Here is a 19065-nt window from a genome sequence, read left to right as displayed (position 1 = left end):
ACATAGTGAGACCACCTCCCCGCTGTCTCTACAAAAAATCTAGAAATTAGTCAGTCCCACGTGGTGATGTGCGCCTGTAGTCCCAGCTGCTTGGGAGGCTGAGGTGGGGGGATCGCTGGAACCGGGAGGTCAAGGCTGCAGTGACCCGTGGTCATGCCGCTGCACTCTAGTCTGGGGACACAGTGAGACCCCGTATTAAAAAGAAAAATGCCTACTTCAAGGTTGTAGCAAAGCTCAGTTTGAACAGAGCAAAGGAAGCGCCATACAAGCCGCACTACTTGCTCATGTCACAGCTGGGGAATGGAGAGGTCGAATGGGGAGGTCCACTCTGTCGCAATGTTCCAATTCCCGCCCAGAGGAAGGGACCTCCCCTTCGAGGGAGGGCGCCGGAAGTGACGCGAGGCCCTGCGGAGACCAGGAGTCAGACTGTAGGACGATCTCGGGCCCCACGTGTCCCCGGTACTCGCCGGCCGGAGCCCCCGGCTTCCCGGGGCCGGGGGACCTTAGCGGCACCCACACACAGCCTACTTTCCAAGCGGAGCCATGTCTGGTAACGGCAATGCGGCTGCAACGACGGTGAGTGCTGAGCCGGTGACCAGCACACTTTGGGCTTCTGGACGAGCCGTGCAGCGATTGGCCCCAGGTTGCCATTCTCAGTCGTCTATTGGTCAGAACGGCTATCTATTTTTTTTTTTTTTTTTGGTCCGAGTAGCTTTTAAAGGGCCAGTAGCTCGGTTGCCGTCCGGAAGGAATGGGGAAATCAGAGCAGTGATGCTGGGTTAAGAGTGGAAGGATTGTCTGGAACGGAACTCCGGTTCCTGCGGGCATCTGGGTGGGATTCCCATCAGGTCTGGGATGCCAGGCTCTAGATTTAGTGACCCAGACCAAGAACGTTCGTCTACACAGAGGGGGTCCTTTCATTCGAGGCTGGGCCGAGGCGGATGCAGATACGGCCCCTTTGGGAAGACACGTTCCACTTTTGATTCATAGGAGAGAGCATAAGCCAAGCCTCCGAACTGCACACAAACGTCTTAGAAGTGCGTCTTCTTTTTGTGTTACAGTGGTCTCCCAGCCACAGCCAACGCTCCAAGTCCCCAGCTGAGACACACCTACTGAATTGCTACCGTGGGTGGGAGGCCGCCGTGGGCCCTTACATTACGAGCAAGCAGGGCTTGTGCACAGACAAACTGCAGAGCTGGTGGAGGCCACTGCCAGGCTGAGATAAGAAAGAGATGGGGAGCTGCTAATCTCCCCCTGTCCAGCCAGTTGGTGAGGGCTGGGATCTTTGCTCTTGCAGTCATTCCAGAGCCCTGGACTACGAGTAGGAAGATCTGAATGGTAGCCCCAACTCTCGGTTATTAGCTCTGTGACCCTAGGCAAGTCACCTCATCCCTTGGTGCCACCCGTTGCTTCTGTAACATGGTCCCAAAGATGCCTGTCTTGTCTACCTGATAGGATTTTTGAGAGGACAACAATATGCAAAAGCAATAGCTTCAACATAGAAGTGCTCAGTGTTTTATTTTTTAATGAAACAGTTTGACTTGAATATGCTGTGCACATTCAATGAACTTAAGGAATTGTTTGAACCTAGTAGTTCTGGGACCTTAGAGTCCTTTCTGTGGGTTCCCTGTGGCCCAGAATTTTGGTGGCCACGTTTAATTTCAAGCCTAGCCTAAGTTGCAAAGGGTCTCCCAGGGTTAATTTATTGGAGTGATCACATGGAGTAGACCACAGTCTGAGGGCAGCAAGCTGTCACCTGCTCCGGCAATAGAGGCCCCAGATGTCTGGGTGCAAAAGAACTCCATAGCACCCCGGCCAACATGGTGAAACCCCGTCGCTACTAAAAATATAAAAATTAGGCCGGGCACAGTGGCTCATGCCTGTAATCCTAGCACTTTGGGAGGCCGAGGCAGGTGGATTGCCTGAGCTCAGGAGTTCGAGACCAGCCTAGGGAACACGGTGAAACCCCGTTTCTACTAAAAATACAAAAAACTAGCCGACGTGGTGGCGTGCGCCTGTAGTCCCAGCTACTTGGGAGGCTGAGACGAGAATCGCTTGAACCCAGGAGGTGGAGGTTGCAGTGAGCTGAGACCGCACCATTGCACTCCAGCCTGAGCGACAGAGCGAGACTCCACCTCAAAAAAAAAAAAAAAAAAAAAAAAAAAAAAAAAATATATATATATATATATATATATATATATATATATATAAATTAGCTGGGCATGGTGGTGTGCGTCTGTAGTAGTCCCAGCTACTTGGGAGGCTGAGTCAGGAGAATCGCTTGAACCTGGAAGGCAGTGGTTGTAGTTAGCTGAGAACATGCCACTGCACTCCAGCCTGGGCAACAGAGGGAGACTCTGTCGCAAAAAAAAAAAAAGAACTCCATAGGATGAACATTCCAGATCAGGGAATGTCGACTGTCGACAGTATCAGTATCTACAATGGCTACTGTCTGATGTAGAAAGAAATGGGATCAGGCTAGGTGTGGTGGCTCACGCCTGTAATCCCAGCACTTTGGGAGGCTGGGGCAGGAGGATCACGAGTTCGAGACCAGCCTGGCCAACACAGTGAAACCCCGTCTCTACTAAAAATGTGAAAATTAGCTGGTCATGGTGGCACATGCCTGTAGGTCCAGCTTGAACCCAGGGGTGGAGGTTGCAGTGAGCCTAGATCACATCACTGTACTCCAGCCTGAGCAACACAGTGAGACTCTGTCTCAAAAAAAAAAAAAAAAAAAAAAAAAGAGAGAGAGAAATGGGACCTCCGTCTTAGACTGAAGAATTCAGTTCTACCTGCTTAGCAGTGAATACTTTTGTGCAAGGTACTCTGGCAGGAGGAAGAGGCGTGTCCTCTTGAGTTCTTGACTTGCGCTCTGGCCTGTCAATATTTCCATGTTGGTGAAACCAGAGGCAGCACTCTAGGTGAACGAACTTTAGGCAGCGCAGCCTCCTAGTCTTATGGAACATCTGAGGCAGAAGAAACCTGAGTCCAACCTCTTCATTTTATAGATGAACAAACAGATCCTGATGGGACAGTGTACCCAAGGTCACCCAGCCAAGAGGCTGAGCAGGACTGTACATCAGATCTGTTTACCTCAGTCCTTAATGCATGCAGTCCAGCCAGATTAAGGGACCCTTAATACTGTCAGCTTCCCCCACTGTGGGATCTTCATCCTCTTGAGTTCTTTTGTAGCCAGACATCTGGGCCTCTTGCTGGAGAAGGTGGCAGCTTGCTGCTCTTAGACTCTAGTCTACTCCATGTGGCATCTGGATGGCACTGAAATTTCCTCAAGTGCCTCGTCTGTTGTAGATAATGAATCTTATCCTCCAGTGACTCAGCACAGGTTCTCCAGTGTGGTCCTGGCTGCCCTGCCCCTGCCAGCTGCAGGCCCCACCCTTCCTGTGGCCAGGCTGATGGGCCTTATCTCTTTACCCGCCTGGCTGTGCACAGCACTCCCACTGACAACTGCCTTGGCGAAGGTGGGCTTCAGGGCTCAGTGTCCTGGTTACTGCAGCGGCAGCAACAGCAGGTCCTACTATCGCCTCCCTCTGGTCTCTGCTTCTCTGGATCCCTGAGGAGGGCAGAAGGTACTGAGGAAGGTTAAAGGGACCAGCCTTGGAGTATTTCCCTGCTGTGAGACTCAGCTGGCCACAGGCCAGGTTCTGAAGTTCCTTTCTTCCAAGCCAGTGATTCTGGTTCTTGGACAAGGTGTTGAGGAACACTAGGAACAGAGGGGACTGTGACCTGGGGACTTTTTCTGCAGGAAGAAAACAGCCCAAAGATGAGAGTGATTCGCGTGGGTACCCGCAAGAGCCAGGTGGGTGCAGGAGCCGGGGTGGAGGAGGTTTGTCAGAACAGTTATGATGCTGACAGCATCACAAATTGGGGGATTCGGAGGGTTAGTTCCTAGTATGAAGGAGATGGGGTGGCTGGGCGTTAAGTTCTCCGGGGAATGGCAGATTACATTCTATGGCAAGATCGTCCCTAGGCTGGGAAAATTGTTAGAGTGCAGAGGGCTCCCAGGCCCCTTCTTATTCGCAGATGGAAATTCCAGTCCCTCAGGATCTGCCTAACCTATGAGAGTCTGAAGAGTCTGAGCAGTGGCTGGGAAGGGCAGGACTAATCCAAATCTCTACCCACAGCTTGCTCGCATACAGACGGACAGTGTGGTGGCAACATTGAAAGCCTTGTATCCTGGCCTGCAGTTTGAAATCAGTGAGTTTTCTGGAAAGGAGTGGAAGCTAATGGGAAGCCCAGTACCCCAAGAGGGGAGAACACAACATTTCTGGCTTTGCCTATAGCTAAAGCCCGTCCCGCTGCCCCGAGATTCCCTCTGGGCTGCTTCCAGTTCCAAAGGTGCTTTCCTCTGAATATCTCCAGCTCTGACTACCTGGGTTAGCCTGGCATTTAACATCTTGAGCTTTGGGTCTTTTTATGAGTGTTTCTGGTCTTCCTGCTCGATTGTATATACTCAGGGGGCAGGAACCAGGGATTATGTGCCTCTGTCCCCATCATGAATCATAGCACAGTGCTAGGCTCAGTAAATGCTGATCAATAATGAGCACCTGATTGACTGACTCTCTCCTCAGTTGCTATGTCCACCACAGGGGACAAGATTCTTGATACTGCACTCTCTAAGGTAAGAACATCTTCCTCCCCAGTTCTTGTCCCCACTCTTCTTTCCTTCCCTGAAGGGATTCACTCAGGCTCTTTCTGCCCGGCAGATTGGAGAGAAGAGCCTGTTTACCAAGGAGCTTGAACACGCTCTGGAGAAGAATGAGTAAGTAAAGATAGGAGAGTGTGGTGCCCTCCCAGTCTCTTGCTGGGACCCTAGAATGCTAGGTCTCTTGCTGGGACCCCGGGTGTCAGATAGGCTGCTGGGCTTAAATCCTCAGAGAGGCTGAAGGTGGCTCATAGGTGGGTTTTTTCAGGCTTCAGAAAAAGAGAGTGTCTGGTTCTGAGCCATATGGCTGCCTGGACTGCAAGAATGGCCAGGGAGGGAGGGCAGGAGGCAGAGTGAGAGGACAGCAGGTTTCATACTTCTGAGATCTTGGGAAGGTGTGCTTCCTGAACTGCCCTAGGCTCCACCACTGAAGTACAGGCAGGTGGGTGGAGAAGGGGTGAAGGCTGGCTGCTCATACTCTTTCTCTTTGCCCCCCTTTTCCATCTCTGTAGAGTGGACCTGGTTGTTCACTCCTTGAAGGACCTGCCCACTGTGCTTCCTCCTGGCTTCACCATCGGAGCCATCTGCAAGTAAGAGTCTTGCAAGTAAGGGGCTTGGGCAGGGGTAGGCATCATGTGAAACTTTGCCTTTCCCTTTGGGACCTGACCCTCTGCTTCAGGGTTATCTCCTCTGCCCTGAGGAGTGTTGACTGGTGGCAGAAAACTCAGGAAATACCAGTGAGTTGGCAATCGAGAGAGAATAGAGGTGATCTGAACTTAAATGTCTTCCCTCATTCTATGCCCTTCCCTCCTCCCCCAGGCGGGAAAACCCTCATGATGCTGTTGTCTTTCACCCCAAATTTGTTGGGAAGACCTTAGAAACCTTGCCAGAGAAGAGGTAAGTGGGCCCTGGATAGGCAGCTTGGTGGGATGTGCCCAGAAGATGCATGGATGGGAGGAAGAGGAAAGGAACAGTGACCGCCTAGTGTTAAAATCTCATTGTAACCTCTCTCTGGGCAGTGTGGTGGGAACCAGCTCCCTGCGGAGAGCAGCCCAGCTGCAGAGAAAGTTCCGGCATCTGGAGTTCAGGAGTATTGTATCCTTCTAGAAGAGTGATGGATCCTTTTAGAAGAGTGACGGGGGCAGCAGCCAAGGAAAAAGACAAGGTCTAGAGGGCTCTGGGAGTCCGGAGAGTGGAAGGGGCTTCCAGCAAGCAGCCCGTGGGGTCAGTGGCCTGTCTGTCTTTCCATGCACTCATCCGTCCACTCATTTATAGTCTAATGTTTTCTTAGCCCCAGACAAGTGTTTGGAGTGCAAGGCATTGGGGATAATGGTGAGCAAGATAAACATTCCCCTGCATATGTAGAGTTTACTTCTTACTTACGGATAATGCAGTTATACTGAACTGAACAGTGACTACTTCTGGAGGGATAGGGAGTACTTCTTTTTTTTTTTTCCTGAGACGGAGTTTCGCTCTGTTGCCCAGGTTGGAGTGCAGTGGCGCAATCTAGGCTCATTGCAACCTCTGCCTCCTGAGTTCAAGCAATCTTCCTGCCTCAGCCTCCCAAGTAGTTGGGATTACAGGTGCCACCACACCTGGCTAATTTTTGTATTTTTAGTAGAGACCGGGTTTCGCCATGTTGGTCAGGCTGGTCTCAAACTCCTGACCTCAGGTGATCCACCAGCCTCGGTCTCCCAAAGGGCTGGGATTACAGGCTTGAGCCCCGCACCCGGCCAGTACTTCCATTTTTATATGCTACTATGTTGTTTTGACTTTTACAATGAATATGTAGTACATTTCATAAAACTAAATTTAAAAATAGTATGTGCTAAGTGCTCCAATAAGTGAAGTTGGGAATTTTCTGGAAACTTCTAGTTGGAACATCTAAACACAGAAGTCTGGGGGGTCAGGGAAGGTTTCTCAGTGGTCTTGTAACCTTGGCAAGTTATTTAGCCTCCCTATGTCATTTTCCTTATCCGTAAAGTGGGGATAATAATACTACCTTCCTCACAAGGTTGTTGTGAAGATGAAATGAGCTGACATATGGAAAGTACTTTTAAAGCAGTGTCTGGCATGTAGTAAGTATGATGTAACTGTTAGCTGTTACCATTAAGCTGAGAGCTGGAAGATGACTGAAAGTCAGCCAGCTAGAGAGGGAAAGACAGACTCAGGCAGAGGGAACCACATGAGGCCCCAGATTGCCCGACACTGTGGTCCTTAGCAACTCTCCACAGCGCGGAAACCTCAACACCCGGCTTCGGAAGCTGGACGAGCAGCAGGAGTTCAGTGCCATCATCCTGGCAACAGCTGGCCTGCAGCGCATGGGCTGGCACAACCGGGTGGGGCAGGTAGGGCCTGCCCCTATCCTCTCCCCAGCTCATCTGCATCTCCTTTCTGCCTTACAGTTATCCCCAATTTAGGATTTTTAGACTTTGATTGTGTGAAAGTGATATACGTTCAGTAGAAACTGTACTTAGTACCCATACAGCCATTCTGTTTTTTACTTTCAGTACAGTATTCATTACATGAGGTATTCAACACTTTATTGTAAAATAGGCTTGGTGTTAGATGATTTTTTCCAACTATAATAGGCTATCTTAAGTGTTCTGAGCACATGTAAGGTAGGCTAGGTGTATTAAATGCATTTTCAGCTTATGTTTTCAACTTAACAATGGGTTTATCAGGATGTAACCCCATTGTAAGTCAAGCACCATCTGTCTTCACTTCTTGACCACCCCACCTCTAACACCATAGGCTGGGAAGATTGTGAATCAGAGGCCAGACTCTAGGCTTTCATGGAGAAAATTTACAAAAAAAAAAAAAAAGAGGCCAGACTCACACTTATGCCTACCCAGGCTTTCTAGATGATAGGGAACCCCCATCTCACTGCCAGGTGTTTTTAGACATCCCCATATCCACCCTTTTGACTACCTGTTCCGCCTCCACAGATCCTGCACCCTGAGGAATGCATGTATGCTGTGGGCCAGGTATACTTGACCAGGGAAGCCACATGGTGACATATCCCTTCCCTTTGTTCTCAACCAAGAAGCTAGTCTCACAACCTTCTGCATCTGCTTCCCCAGAATAGCATTCTCAGGGAGGGGCAGGCCTTGGGATGCTACCGGTCCAAAAGGCCCTGGGGAGCAAGTAGATAGAGGTGGTCCCATGCTTTGCACCATTGGCTGGGGAAAGATCAGGCCTGATGTCCTAGGCTGTTTTTCCATCAGGGGGCCTTGGGCGTGGAAGTCCGAGCCAAGGACCAGGACATCTTGGATCTGGTGGGTGTGCTGCACGATCCCGAGACTCTGCTTCGCTGCATCGCCGAAAGGGCCTTCCTGAGGCACCTGGTAGGGCCTGTGCTCCACCTGTGGAGGGCTGGGGACTTGGAGAGCTGGGAAAGGTGGTAGGGAAGATTTCTCACATGAACGCTCTGTATATAGTGCTAACTCATTCTTGTTGAATGTTGTGTATGGAGAGGACCAGGTCTGGGCCCACAGTTGCCTTTTCAGTGATGTCCTCAGGTCTGTGGTCACAGGGTGGTGTTAAGAGCCCTTGCAGCTCACAAGAACTTCTCGTTACAGGAAGGAGGCTGCAGTGTGCCAGTAGCCGTGCATACAGCTATGAAGGATGGGCAAGTAAGTGGGGGGAAATGAGTGGGAAGCCAGGGAGGGAGGACTGTGACATTTCTTCCTGTGCATCCCAGGTTTCTAAGTAGTCCCCTCTCAGACTGTGCTGAGGCAACTGTTTTCTTCCCCAGCTGTATCTGACTGGAGGAGTCTGGAGTCTAGACGGCTCAGATAGCATACAAGAGACCATGCAGGCTACCATCCATGTCCCCGCCCAGGTACCAAAGCTGGAAGGCGAGGGAGTAATAAACAAGAGTGCATATCATCTCTTTTGTTCTCACCAAATCCCACCTCCTTCCCTCATACAGCATGAAGATGGCCCTGAGGATGACCCACAGTTGGTAGGCATCACTGCTCGTAACATTCCACGAGGGCCCCAGTTGGCTGCCCAGAACTTGGGCATCAGCCTGGCCAACTTGTTGCTGAGCAAAGGAGCCAAAAACATCCTGGATGTTGCACGGCAGCTTAACGATGCCCATTAACTGGTTTGTGGGGCACAGATGCCTGGGTTGCTGCTGTCCAGTGCCTACATCCCGGGCCTCAGTGCCCCTGCTACCTGGGGAGTGATTACCCCAGGAGACTGAACTGCAGGGTTCAAGCCTTCCAGGGATTGCCTCACCTTGGGGCCTTGATGACTGCCTTGCCTCCTCAGTATGTGGGGGCTTCATCTCTTTAGAGAAGTCCAAGCAACAGCCTTTGAATGTAACCAACTCTACTAATAAACCAGTTCTGAAGGTGTTTTTTGTGTGTGTGTGTGTGTGTGTGGTTGGCGGGAAGATATGAACAAACACAAAGCCCTTTCATCCTTACCTCAGAGGCTGGGACTTTTGCCCAAAGTTCTCCTGGTACATCCCTTCTGCTTCTGCCTCAATAGTTTTCATTTCACGCAGAATAAATTGTCTCCCAGGAACACCAAGGAACACAGCCATAATCTTAAATTCCTATGGTTTGCCCCTTCTTCAGTTAACAGTGGAGCCTATTTATATTGCATGGCCCCTCCCACCCCTACTATCAGGAAAGTATAGAAAGTCACTAATCCTACAACTCTCTTGCAAAATGAAAACAAATGCTCCATTAAAAAAAAAAAAATCCTTTAATAAAATTAGTCCATCTAAAACTCCCCAATGCCTAAGGTTCTAGTCGTGGAAGGGTTAGCTGCAAAATTCCAGTTCGGAAGCCAACGGAGGCTCAGTCCAGACAGGGATTAACCGACTTGTGCTGGTATCTAGGTGCTTGGATTGCCGAGTTGAGTTTGCTGGAAGGGAAATGGGGCGGCGTGGGGGGGGCCTGACAGGCCTGGCTGCCAGTCGGCTTCCGCGAAAACGACTCTTGCTGTCCACATAGCCAGCCGTGAAGCCAAACTGCAGGCCTCTGCCCTCCCCTAAATGTCCGGAGGCAGTCACTCGGGAGGAAGACGTGCCTGTTACCAAGCGCTTCGTCCCGGCCCCAGCGCAGACCTATGAATGAAGATGGAGGGAGAGCTGATGTGAAAGGCCTGGGTCCCGGCCGCAGAGGGGGCGCCAGATCGAAATCAGCGATCGTGTCTCTCCCACCAAAGCCTCCAGGCCAGCGGCCACGTCTGAAAGTCCTGGGCTAAGCACCACGCCGGGGGAGTACCACACACCCCGGCTGCAGCTGCCGAGGGCCTCACTCACCTTCAGGGCCGCCGGCCTCTCGGCCTGGACTGCCCACCTCGGCCCTGCGTCAGAGCGGAAGGCCAAGTCTTCCAGAAGGTGCTGCGGCCTCCCCGCAGCCCCTTAGCGACTCGGGATGGGGCGGCTGAGTCACGAAAGCCGAGGCGGGCAGGTGCGGCGCCGCCGGCCTCCCCCCGGCAGGCTCGGGTCTTCCGCGCCACGGCGGTCCCCGAAGAGCGCCCAAGCTGCATCTGGAAGGCCCGAGCCCTACCGGAGGGCGGACAGCGTACGGGGCAGGGCCCGAGGCCGACGCGGCAGGCGGTGCGGGCCAGGAGCGGGGGCGGGCGGGGACTCGAGGCCGGGCGGCGAAGGCGGGCGAGGGGAGGGGAAGGGAGCGGGGAGCCGCGGCCCGCTTGCACCGCAGTCTGAAGTGGCTCAGCTCTTTCCATGAGGGCGGTGGTGGCCCTTAAAAGGGCCTTTGTGGTGGCATGGGGAGGCCTGGCGGCCGGCCGCGGCGCGAGCCCTCTTAGTACTCCTGGGAGGCCTGGGTGGCCTTCTTGCCGCCCGAGGGCGCTTTCGGCCCCACGGTGGCGCTGGTCTTCTTGGGCAGCAGCACGGCCTGGATATTGGGCAGGACGCCTCCCTGGGCGATCGTCACGCCGCCCAGCAGCTTGTTGAGCTCCTCGTCGTTGCGGATGGCCAGTTGCAGGTGGCGGGGGATGATTCGCGTCTTCTTGTTGTCGCGGGCCGCATTGCCCGCCAGCTCCAGGATCTCAGCGGTGAGGTACTCCAGCACTGCCGCCAGGTACACTGGCGCGCCGGCGCCAACGCGCTCGGCGTAGTGGCCCTTCCGCAGCAGCCGGTGTACACGGCCCACTGGGAACTGGAGGCCGGCGCGCGACGAGCGCGACTTGGCCTTGGCGCGGGCCTTGCCGCCAGTCTTGCCGCGGCCCGACATGCTAGCGAGGTAGACCGGTGAGGTACGGCTCAAACGCTCGAACAGACGCCCGCCGCAGTGTAACTGCTGTCGCGCGCGCGCCGCGAGGCCGCCTTTATAAGCCCCCAGGACACACCTCCGCACCCTCCTGATTGGCTCTTTTCTCCAATACCCGCCTCCGGTTGGTTGCGGTTAACCCTTGGGTATGGCGGCTCGGCTGAGGGAGCGCGCCCGCTGATTGGTCGAATTTGAAAACCTTTTGCCCGGGGAGAAAAGGCGAGGAGGAGGGGTAGCACGCAGACTGCCAACTACCCGTTGATGTAGCCAATCCTTGTAAAGCGCGCGAGATTTAAACACTACAGTCGGAAACCAGAACCGGAAGACCAAAGGGGTGGAGTCTGAGGCCACCTAGAGAGCTTCTGGGAAATCTGTGCCGGCGTAGGATTTTTAAAGGAAAGGGGTCAACATTATAGCTACTGCAGCCCTCCCTTCCAGGTCCGGTCACTCCCTCCTCCCTTCTCCTACCTGACAAACGGAGAATGGAAAACGGGAAGAAATTAGACCCCTTTTCTTTCTTTCTTTTTTTTTTTTTTAATAGACCGGGTCTCACTCGCTCTGTCAGCCAGGCTGGAGTGCAGTGGTGTGAATTCAGCTCACTGCAGCCTCGAACTCCTGGGCTCCAGGGATCCTCCCTGCTCAACCTCCCGAGTAGCTGGTACTACAAGTGCTCCACCACAGTTGGCTAATTATTTTATTTTTGTAGAGACGGAGTCCCGTTTTGTTGCCCGGGCCGTCTTGAATTCCTGGGCTCAGGCAATCCTCCTGCCTCAGCCTCCTAAAGTGCTGGGATTACAGGCATGAGCCACTGCACCCGGTGACTCTTTGAAAGTTTGATCCCATGCCAGGAAACAGGATAACTTCAATTTTGTGGCCCTCCATGCCACCTGAAGTATCAGGATATTTATTCATTATGTTCTGTTTGGTCTCAGTTCTGTTCACTTCTTGTTAGACGGGGTCTGATGGGGCAGAGAGATAGGCATTCTGTTGGAGTAAGTACCCCCACCAACCCTCCCAAACTACCCAAAAATGCCCATATAGGAAATATACCTACAGGAACAATAAGAAAAAGACAACGCTTTATTGTCTCCATTGAGAGCATGTGGCCCCCTGCTTAGTTCTTACTAATCAGAACACTTAATTTACAATCAAATGACATGTCACCGTGGAGCCTGTGTCCCTAGCCTTGGCCCAAGTTCTATCCCAAAAACCAGTAGTTCCTTGAGAGTCAGGACTCTGAAACGTGAGTGTGGATAACTGCAAAAAAAAGCTGCTGTATCCCACCCTATGAGGCTGCAAAGATAGGATGGAGAGGGAGAGAGTAGCAAGTTGCAGAAAGCCATTGGTAAAATCCAATCAGTAGTCAGCAGAGGGCGAGAAACGCCCAGGATGCCAGTGATCACAGGGAAAGGAAAATGCTGAGAACAAAATCTGGAGGAGTATGAAGAGTGAGAGAGGCCTGGGCAAGGAGGAAGTCTGGGACCAGACAGAGGTCAGCCTGAGTTACGAATCCTAGAGACTGTGAGGTAAAGGACAATGATCAAGGGACTCAGACATCATAGAAGAGTCGAACGAGCTGATATCGAATGGAGAAGGTGATGGCACTGCCCAGGATCTGCAAGGAGAAATGGACTGGAGTAAGAATCACGCAGAAAGGGAGACAAGGAGGTATAAACTTGATCCCCATCCTCACCTGCAGCAGCAGCAGGAGCAATGTGAGGTTTCTCTCATGTATGGGCCCAAAGATTTTAAGTAGCAGATTGATGAGGGTCATGTTGTTACATTCAGTGAATTCACCATCCTCAGTCTCACTCTGGTGTACTGTCACCAGCCGGAGGTTCTCTGCCACCTGGAGGGACCAGAGGTGAAAAGAACCTCAGCTAATACCTATGCTTTAGGAATGTGGATCTATTTAATGCTTTCAAGTTCCCCTTGGATCTGATATAGGCCTAGGTTCCCCATTCCTCAAGGTCAGGATGGCAGCCTAGGGCCTTACCTCCTTGTTACCCTGTTACCTTTAAAATAAAGGTGCCCAAGAAAGAGAGGCTCTTGGTCTTGAACTTGGAATAGCTCATCTCCAGTTTGCCTGTCTTGATATTGAGTCTGCGGGGGGAAGATAGCTTCATGTGACTGGGCCACTATTTGAACCCTCCTCCCTGTGGCTAATAGGAAGAGCATTGAATGTGGAGTCAACCTGAGATCTATTTCTGGCTCTGCTGCTTACTGTTATCAGAACCACTGTATCATATTATGCAAATAAATGTGCTTTGTAAGTTATAAAGGGCTACTCACATGGAAATAGCCCTTCTTTGGGCCCACTCCCTTTGCACAGCAAATGTATAGGCTGGCATTAGATATACCAAGTGAAAAGGCTATGATGTCCATTTCAAGCCCCAAAGCAGCTACCTGGGTATGCGGTGGCGAGGGCAGGGGATGATATGCAGGAGCTGAGGCAGTGAGTAGAGGAAGTTGAACACCTGGGGCATGAAGAATAGTAGCATGGTCTTGCTGAAGTGTCCCAAGATGCCCACCACGGCAAAGGTCATGCCAGCAAAGTAACAGAAGGTATCTCCCACAAACACCCGTGATGGGTACCTGTGTGGGGGAGAGGATCTGAGCCAGTGGCAAGAGGCATTACCAATCCTTTCTCTCACATCACACCCTATGGGCACTGGACTAGCCCTGACCCTAGTTCTGACTCAGAGGAGACTCCAGTTGTGCAGCAACTCTGCAGGATCCAAGGCCCTGAATTCATCTATTCCTGGGGCCTCCACGCACTCATCCCTAACTACTGCTGGGTAGAGAGAAATTTCAGAATGCGACCAACTGAAGACACAGAAAACTCCATAGAGGTATGCACAGGTTTAGCTTCACCACCACAAGGTGGGTTATGATAAGGGCCATCTTTGCCATGTGTTTAGGTAGTTGTCTCCTTATCCACAGGCCTACTTACCAGTTGTGGTAGAGCAATCCCAAAGTGGTGAAAAAAAAGGGTATCATGAAGTAGAGGGAAAAGACATGATCATCCCGACAATCACCTTTGGAAGCAAGGAAGAAAGAAGGGAAAGTTAATACCCACTTCCTCTGCATACCTTGGTCCTATTTTTGTCTAAGTTCTGTTTACAGCTGTATCATACACCTCACCCAAGTCACTTTTAAGAACTCAATACCCCTTTTACGTCACCCAAGGCAATTCCCAATATTCCACCTCTTTCATGCAGCCTTCCAAACTAGTTACTATCTTAAATTTGGTTTAGCCCATTCTGATGTAAGTTTGGATACCAACTTTACTTCTTAGCTTTGTGACCTCGATCTTGATCATGACACATTTAACTTCTCTAAGCCTGTTTTCTCATCTGTAAAACAAGGCTGATTATAACATCTGCCACACAAAACCGTTACAAGATTTAAATAAGATAGTGTTTAAAAAGTACTTAGCTTTAATAAACACTTGTTGATGTTCATCAGCCAAAGACCACCAGAAACACATCTATAGTTCAAAGCTAGGTTTAATGACTTGTTGTAAAAAGGGAAACTTCAGAAACCACACACCATTGGGAACCACGGAATGTCTCAGTAAGAGGGTGTTAGGAGGGGCTTGTAGTAGCATTTGTTTTGGGTATTTTGGGAGAGGGTGAAAGAAAGTAGTTTTGCTCCGGACTGGGTGCTGTTAGAAAGCAGGAGTAATTCATGGCTGGGTGCGGTGACTCACGCCTGTAATCCCAGCACTTTGGGGGGCTGAAGCGGGCAGATCACCTGAGGTCAGGAGTTCGAGACCAGCCTGACCAACATGGAGAAACCCCGTCTCTACTAAAAATACAAAATTAGCTGGGTGTGGTGGCACATGCCTGTAATCCCAGCTACTAGGGAGGCTGAGGCAGGAGAATCGCTTGAACCTGGGAGGCGGAGGTTGCGGTGAGCCGAGATCGCACCATTGTACTCCAGCTTGGGCAAGAGCGAAACTCTGTCTCAAAAAAAAAAAAAAAAAAAAAAAAAAAGAAAGCAAGAGTAATTGTATGATCAAGCATTTTAATGTTTATCTAAGAAGTGGTAAGAACTGGCTGGGCACAGTGGCTCAAGAGTGTAATCCCAGCACTTTGGGAGGCCAAGGCTGGCAGATCACTTGAGCCCAGGAGTTCAAGACCAGCCTAGGCAACATGGTGAAACCCTGTCTCTACAAAAAATACAAAAATTTGCCAGGTGTGGTGGTGTATGCCTGTAGCCCCAGCTACTTGGGAGGCTGGGACAGGAGGATCGTTTGGGTCAGAGGTTGCAGTGAGCTAAGATCGCGCCACTGCTCTCTAGCCTGTGTGACAGAGGGAGACCCTGTCTCAAAAAAAAAAAAAAAAAGAAGTGGTAGGAACTGAGTTGTTATTGGAGAGCAGAAGCAGTCACTCATGTTAGCTGAGAGAGGGGATCTTGGCCAGTCTTTAACACTCAGACTTCTCTCTCCCCACCCCCAATCCCACCTACCTTCCAACTCTACCAGGTTGAAGACAATGATGGAAGCAGAAATGACTAGTGACTGGCCAGCCTCTAGGCCGTTAATTCCTGCTAGGATATTGATGGCATTGGTACAGAACACTGCCAGCAGCCCCATGTAGACATAGTACAGGATTCCTGGAGGGAGAGATGGTAGGAAAAGAAGTAGTGCCACCTAGGGAAGGAGGATTTAAGAATTTTTAGAAAAGTGGTGAGGACAGGATAGGATGAAGGGCTACCAGAAAGGATCTAGGAAGACACAGAGACAGAAAAGGAACACTTGGAGGAGAATGTGGAGCACCAGGAAGGGTTCCCTGAAGTAGGTGCCATAGGGGCAGCAGTGGCAGGACTACCTACCCAAGTCCAGATGCAGGCCAAGTATCGGGCGGAAGGGCTTGGGCACCACAATGGTCGTGTTGCCAAAGTTGGTGAAATAGACCATGAGGAGAGGTAGTGAGGCAGCTGTGGGTAGCAGCAGCTTATGGCGCCAGCGCAGATTCAGTACATCATCCGCAAAGCCCAGGAAGATCATGCAGCAGATGGCAAGGAGGGCACCTATCAGGGCCACAAACTGGGGGAGGCTCGGGCAGGTCCATGACTCAAGCCTGCTCCCATTCCACCTTTTAAGAATTCCTGTCTTTCTGATCATTTCTTAGTCCCTCCCCACAAGCCCAAATAACCCCAATTCTCTCAGGTACCTCCCAGGTCCCAGCCACAGACAATCACCCCCACGAACCCACTTACTTCATGGTGGGGGAATGCCTTACACTGCTCCTTCACAAAGCAGTTCAGGAAGGGGAAAGGGATGAAGCAGAAGAGGATGATAAGGAAAACAGCACCGCTGATCACTCCCTGGGATTCTGGGCTGTGGCCCAGCAGCAAGGGGGCGAGGGGGAAGAGGAAAGGGGGCGTGGTCACTCACTAGTACAGGTGTTACAATAACCCAAAGTGGTCTTCTCATTCCCGGTTTTTTATTTTGGTAAGTGGTGAGGCGGGCGGAGGGAGGAAAGCACCACTGCCAGAGTCCCAGATATACCCAAGGGTCCCTACCCATCCTTTCCCCAGTGCGAGTAAGTTCTGCTCATCACCTCTCCGAGTTCCAGGCTGCCTGGGTTAGTTCTGAGTCTTCACGTGTGGTCAAGCACCCCGGTCCCCGCCCCTGCCCTAGCCACTCCTTCCTTAGCCCTTGCCCCCTGCCCGGACCCGTGTGCCGCTGCTCACATCTGCTGTCGGCTGGTTTTGTTGAGGTCCTGACCACAGAGGCGCGCAGCAATGAAGTGGCCCCGGAAGGCCGGGATGAGGGTGACTGTGGCCACAAATCCCAGCAGCGAGACGACCAAATTGATCAGCAGCGGCATGGGCAATTCCGAGAAGGCCCACATGGTGACCGGTCAGGGGCCCGGCTCCGCCGTCTCTTCAGGTAACGGGCAAGCTGAGCAGCAGTCCTGAGGCGTCAGCAGTATGGAGTGGCCGCTCCCCACAGGCAGGCTCTTCCCACACCAATCTGAGCAAAACCCAACAACTCTGACTTGAGCCGCCCTCGGGACACCGGAGAACCTCTCTAAGGCAACCTAGGTTCTGCCCCGCTGCACCGGCCTACCCACTGTTTCCGCCCGGATCTTGTTCGCTGAACAACTATCACTGCGGAAGGCGGTGGCCGCCATTTTTAATATGGGCATAGGAGGTGGGGGAGGGGTGGGGGTGGAAGAGAAGTGTGATTCTAAATTTCATTCTATGTTCGAGAGTAGAATCACCGAGAGAGTACTGGAAACGCAATTAAAGAAAGGCAGCCAAGAACGGATACTTCCCTAACATTATGTTAAAGATGTACTACCCAGAGCGGAAATGCCAATTGCCCGGTTCCAAGATGAATGCCTCCTTGTACCACGTGTCTGACACCGCTCACATTCCGGTTCCACGTCAGTTTTAGCTCCGTCCTCCTCCGTAGGTCAAGCTTAAAGGGCCCGTACCTCTCCCTTAATCTGGGATGCCTCTGGCTCCAGGAAGATAGCTATTGAAAGGCAGGGGGTGGGGAGGAGGAACGAGGGTGTGGAGCCGCCCCTGTTCCTTGCAGGAAACGTGTTGCCAACATAGTCGGAAGCCAAGGTAAACACAACTCAGTTCCCGGAAACGCAGCTACGATTTGGAAGGATAGTGTCAATTCTAAAGCGTAGATCCTTGAAAAGCCCTTCCCACTCTGTTTTTCTTGTCCTCGATTCTGGTATTTTTTTCTCAGCATGCCACCCACCTTCTGCCCCAGCTGTAGCAGTTAGTTGCCCGGCAACCCAGCGCAGCACTTCACTGAGGGATTGGGAGTACCCTCAGGTCTTGGATTTAACTCGGGACTTGAGCTTGGCCCTGGATCACTGCATTGTACCTAGCTCCCACAAGGAGGAGATGGAGATTTCCAGGCTGAGGCTCTGGAAAGAGCTGAGGAGTGAGAGGAATCAGACCCACAACTGACTTCCTGTGAGTCTGAGGAACTCCCAGTTAGGTTTCTTCCTCTAGGTCACTATGCATTTTGCTTGGTCTCCTGCAGGTCGCTGTGCATTTTGCTTGGCCTGTTCCCTTGCAAACAACAATTCATCAGCTTTTTTTTTTTTTTTTTTTTTTTTGAGACGGAGTTTCGCTCTTGTTGCCCAGGCTGGAGTGCAATGGCGCGATCTCAGCTCACCGCAACCTCCACCTCCTAGGTTCAAGCGATTCTCCTGCCTCAGCCTCCCAAGTAGCTGGGATTACAGGCATGCGCCACCACGCCCGGCTAATTTTGTATTTTTAGTACAGACGGGATTTCTCCATGTTGGTCAGGCTGGTCTGGGACTCCCGACCTCAGGTGATCTGCCCGCCTCGGCCTCCCAAAATGCTGGGAGTACAGGCGTGAGCCACTACGCCCAGCCAGTTCACCAGCATCTTTATTACCTTTCATTCCCCGACAGGCTCTTAGGCGGCAAATGATTTCCATTTGTCAGAGAGGAAGTCACCACCAGTGAGTTAGGAAAAGGACTCCAATAGCCTAGCGCTTTGTCCACTCTTCCCTCTATGGCATGTTCCAGGAGTCAGGGTCATGTTGACTCTTTTTAAGCCGAAGATAGTTTCTTCTTTCTCTCAAAATCAGATGTGAGGCCGGGCGCAGTGGCTCACGTCTGTAATCCCAGCACTTTGGGAGGCGAAGGTGGGTGGCTCACTTGAGGTCAGGAGTTTGAGACCAGCCTGGCCAACACGGTGAAACCCAGTCTCTACTGAAAATACAAAAATTAGCCAGGTGTGGTGGCACATGCCTGTAATCTCAGCTACTCAGGAGGCTGAGGCAGGAGGATCACTTGAACCTGGGATGTGGAGGTTGCAGTGAGCCGTGATCATGCCACTGCACCCCAGCCTGGGCAACAGAGGGGAAACTCTGTCTCAAAACAAACAAACAAACTAAATCAGATGTGAAATGGCTTTTCTACTTGAAAATGGCTCTAATTAACAACAACAAAAACCCAGATATGTATAAAATACATAAATTTTCGTAATTTACTTGCTAGTATTCCACCAGATTTTCAGTACTTATCCCACTGCTATTATTTTTCCGTGTGTGTGTTGTGTGTATGCACGTGTGCCCCTCTTAAACTAGAAACTCCCAGGAGGCAAGTGTTTTCTCTTCCACAGGGTGTCCCCATGGGG

At 51.5% G+C, this 19065-nt stretch overlaps 3 protein-coding genes across 12 annotated transcripts; 1 reads left to right on the top strand and 2 right to left on the bottom strand.

Annotated features, from left to right (window-relative positions):
- Window positions 1-386: 386 nt before the first annotated feature.
- On the top strand, window positions 387-9028 carry HMBS (hydroxymethylbilane synthase). Of its 5 annotated transcripts, XM_030794514.1 has the most exons (15): window positions 568-643; window positions 1062-1269; window positions 3764-3817; window positions 4143-4215; window positions 4590-4639; window positions 4725-4780; window positions 5176-5253; window positions 5483-5560; window positions 5683-5758; window positions 6898-7011; window positions 7612-7650; window positions 7891-8010; window positions 8245-8298; window positions 8421-8507; window positions 8598-9028. In XM_030794514.1, the coding sequence occupies exons 3-15, from the start codon at window positions 3782-3784 to the stop codon at window positions 8769-8771; spliced, it is 1035 nt and encodes a 344-aa protein (XP_030650374.1). In that variant the 5' UTR covers window positions 568-643; window positions 1062-1269; window positions 3764-3781; the 3' UTR covers window positions 8772-9028. The 5 variants fall into 5 exon arrangements, with proteins under 5 accessions (XP_030650376.1, XP_030650372.1, XP_030650373.1 ...); XM_030794512.1 differs by lacking the exon at window positions 1062-1269 and having other exon boundaries at window positions 391-576; XM_030794513.1 differs by lacking the exon at window positions 1062-1269 and having other exon boundaries at window positions 398-643.
- A 335-nt stretch (window positions 9029-9363) lies between these two features.
- LOC100594276 (histone H2AX) lies at window positions 9364-10979 on the bottom strand. Its single transcript, XM_012495847.2, has 2 exons — window positions 9945-10979; window positions 9364-9746 (listed from the first exon to the last, which is right to left on the bottom strand). The coding sequence occupies exon 1, from the start codon at window positions 10879-10881 to the stop codon at window positions 10450-10452; it is 432 nt and encodes a 143-aa protein (XP_012351301.2). The 5' UTR covers window positions 10882-10979; the 3' UTR covers window positions 9364-9746; window positions 9945-10449.
- Window positions 10980-11974: 995 nt separating this feature from the next.
- Window positions 11975-17962, bottom strand: DPAGT1 (dolichyl-phosphate N-acetylglucosaminephosphotransferase 1). Of its 6 annotated transcripts, none has more exons than XM_003253264.4 (9): window positions 16621-17962; window positions 16144-16264; window positions 15757-15970; window positions 15391-15537; window positions 13871-13955; window positions 13324-13512; window positions 12933-13020; window positions 12611-12766; window positions 11975-12532 (listed from the first exon to the last, which is right to left on the bottom strand). In XM_003253264.4, the coding sequence occupies exons 1-9, from the start codon at window positions 16779-16781 to the stop codon at window positions 12467-12469; spliced, it is 1227 nt and encodes a 408-aa protein (XP_003253312.1). In that variant the 5' UTR covers window positions 16782-17962; the 3' UTR covers window positions 11975-12466. The 6 variants fall into 6 exon arrangements, with proteins under 6 accessions (XP_003253312.1, XP_030650369.1, XP_030650368.1 ...); XM_030794509.1 differs by having other exon boundaries at window positions 11975-12766; window positions 16621-17410; window positions 17648-17962; XM_030794508.1 differs by having other exon boundaries at window positions 11975-12766.
- Between the last annotated feature and the right edge of the window lie 1103 nt (window positions 17963-19065).

Source organism: Nomascus leucogenys, chromosome 15, assembly GCF_006542625.1.
Source record: "Nomascus leucogenys isolate Asia chromosome 15, Asia_NLE_v1, whole genome shotgun sequence".
NCBI classification, from domain to species: Eukaryota; Metazoa; Chordata; class Mammalia; order Primates; family Hylobatidae; genus Nomascus; species Nomascus leucogenys.
This window is presented reverse-complemented; position numbering and strand designations above follow the sequence as displayed.

Coding starts and splice junctions, on each gene's coding strand:
- HMBS (XM_030794512.1), top strand. CDS start 544: ATGTCTGGTAACGGCAATGCGGCTGCAACGACG. Junction 577..3,763: donor GCAATGCGGCTGCAACGACG/GTGAGTGCTGAG, acceptor CTTTTTCTGCAG/GAAGAAAACAGCCCAAAGAT. Junction 3,818..4,142: donor TGGGTACCCGCAAGAGCCAG/GTGGGTGCAGGA, acceptor CTCTACCCACAG/CTTGCTCGCATACAGACGGA.
- LOC100594276 (XM_012495847.2), bottom strand. CDS start 10,881: ATGTCGGGCCGCGGCAAGACTGGCGGCAAGGCCCGCGCCAAGGCCAAG.
- DPAGT1 (XM_030794508.1), bottom strand. CDS start 16,781: ATGTGGGCCTTCTCGGAATTGCCCATGCCGCTGCTGATCAATTTGGTC. Junction 13,513..13,870: donor GGATTGCTCTACCACAACTG/GTAAGTAGGCCT, acceptor TCCCCCACACAG/GTACCCATCACGGGTGTTTG. Junction 13,021..13,323: donor CCTCGCCACCGCATACCCAG/GTAGCTGCTTTG, acceptor TTCCCCCCGCAG/ACTCAATATCAAGACAGGCA.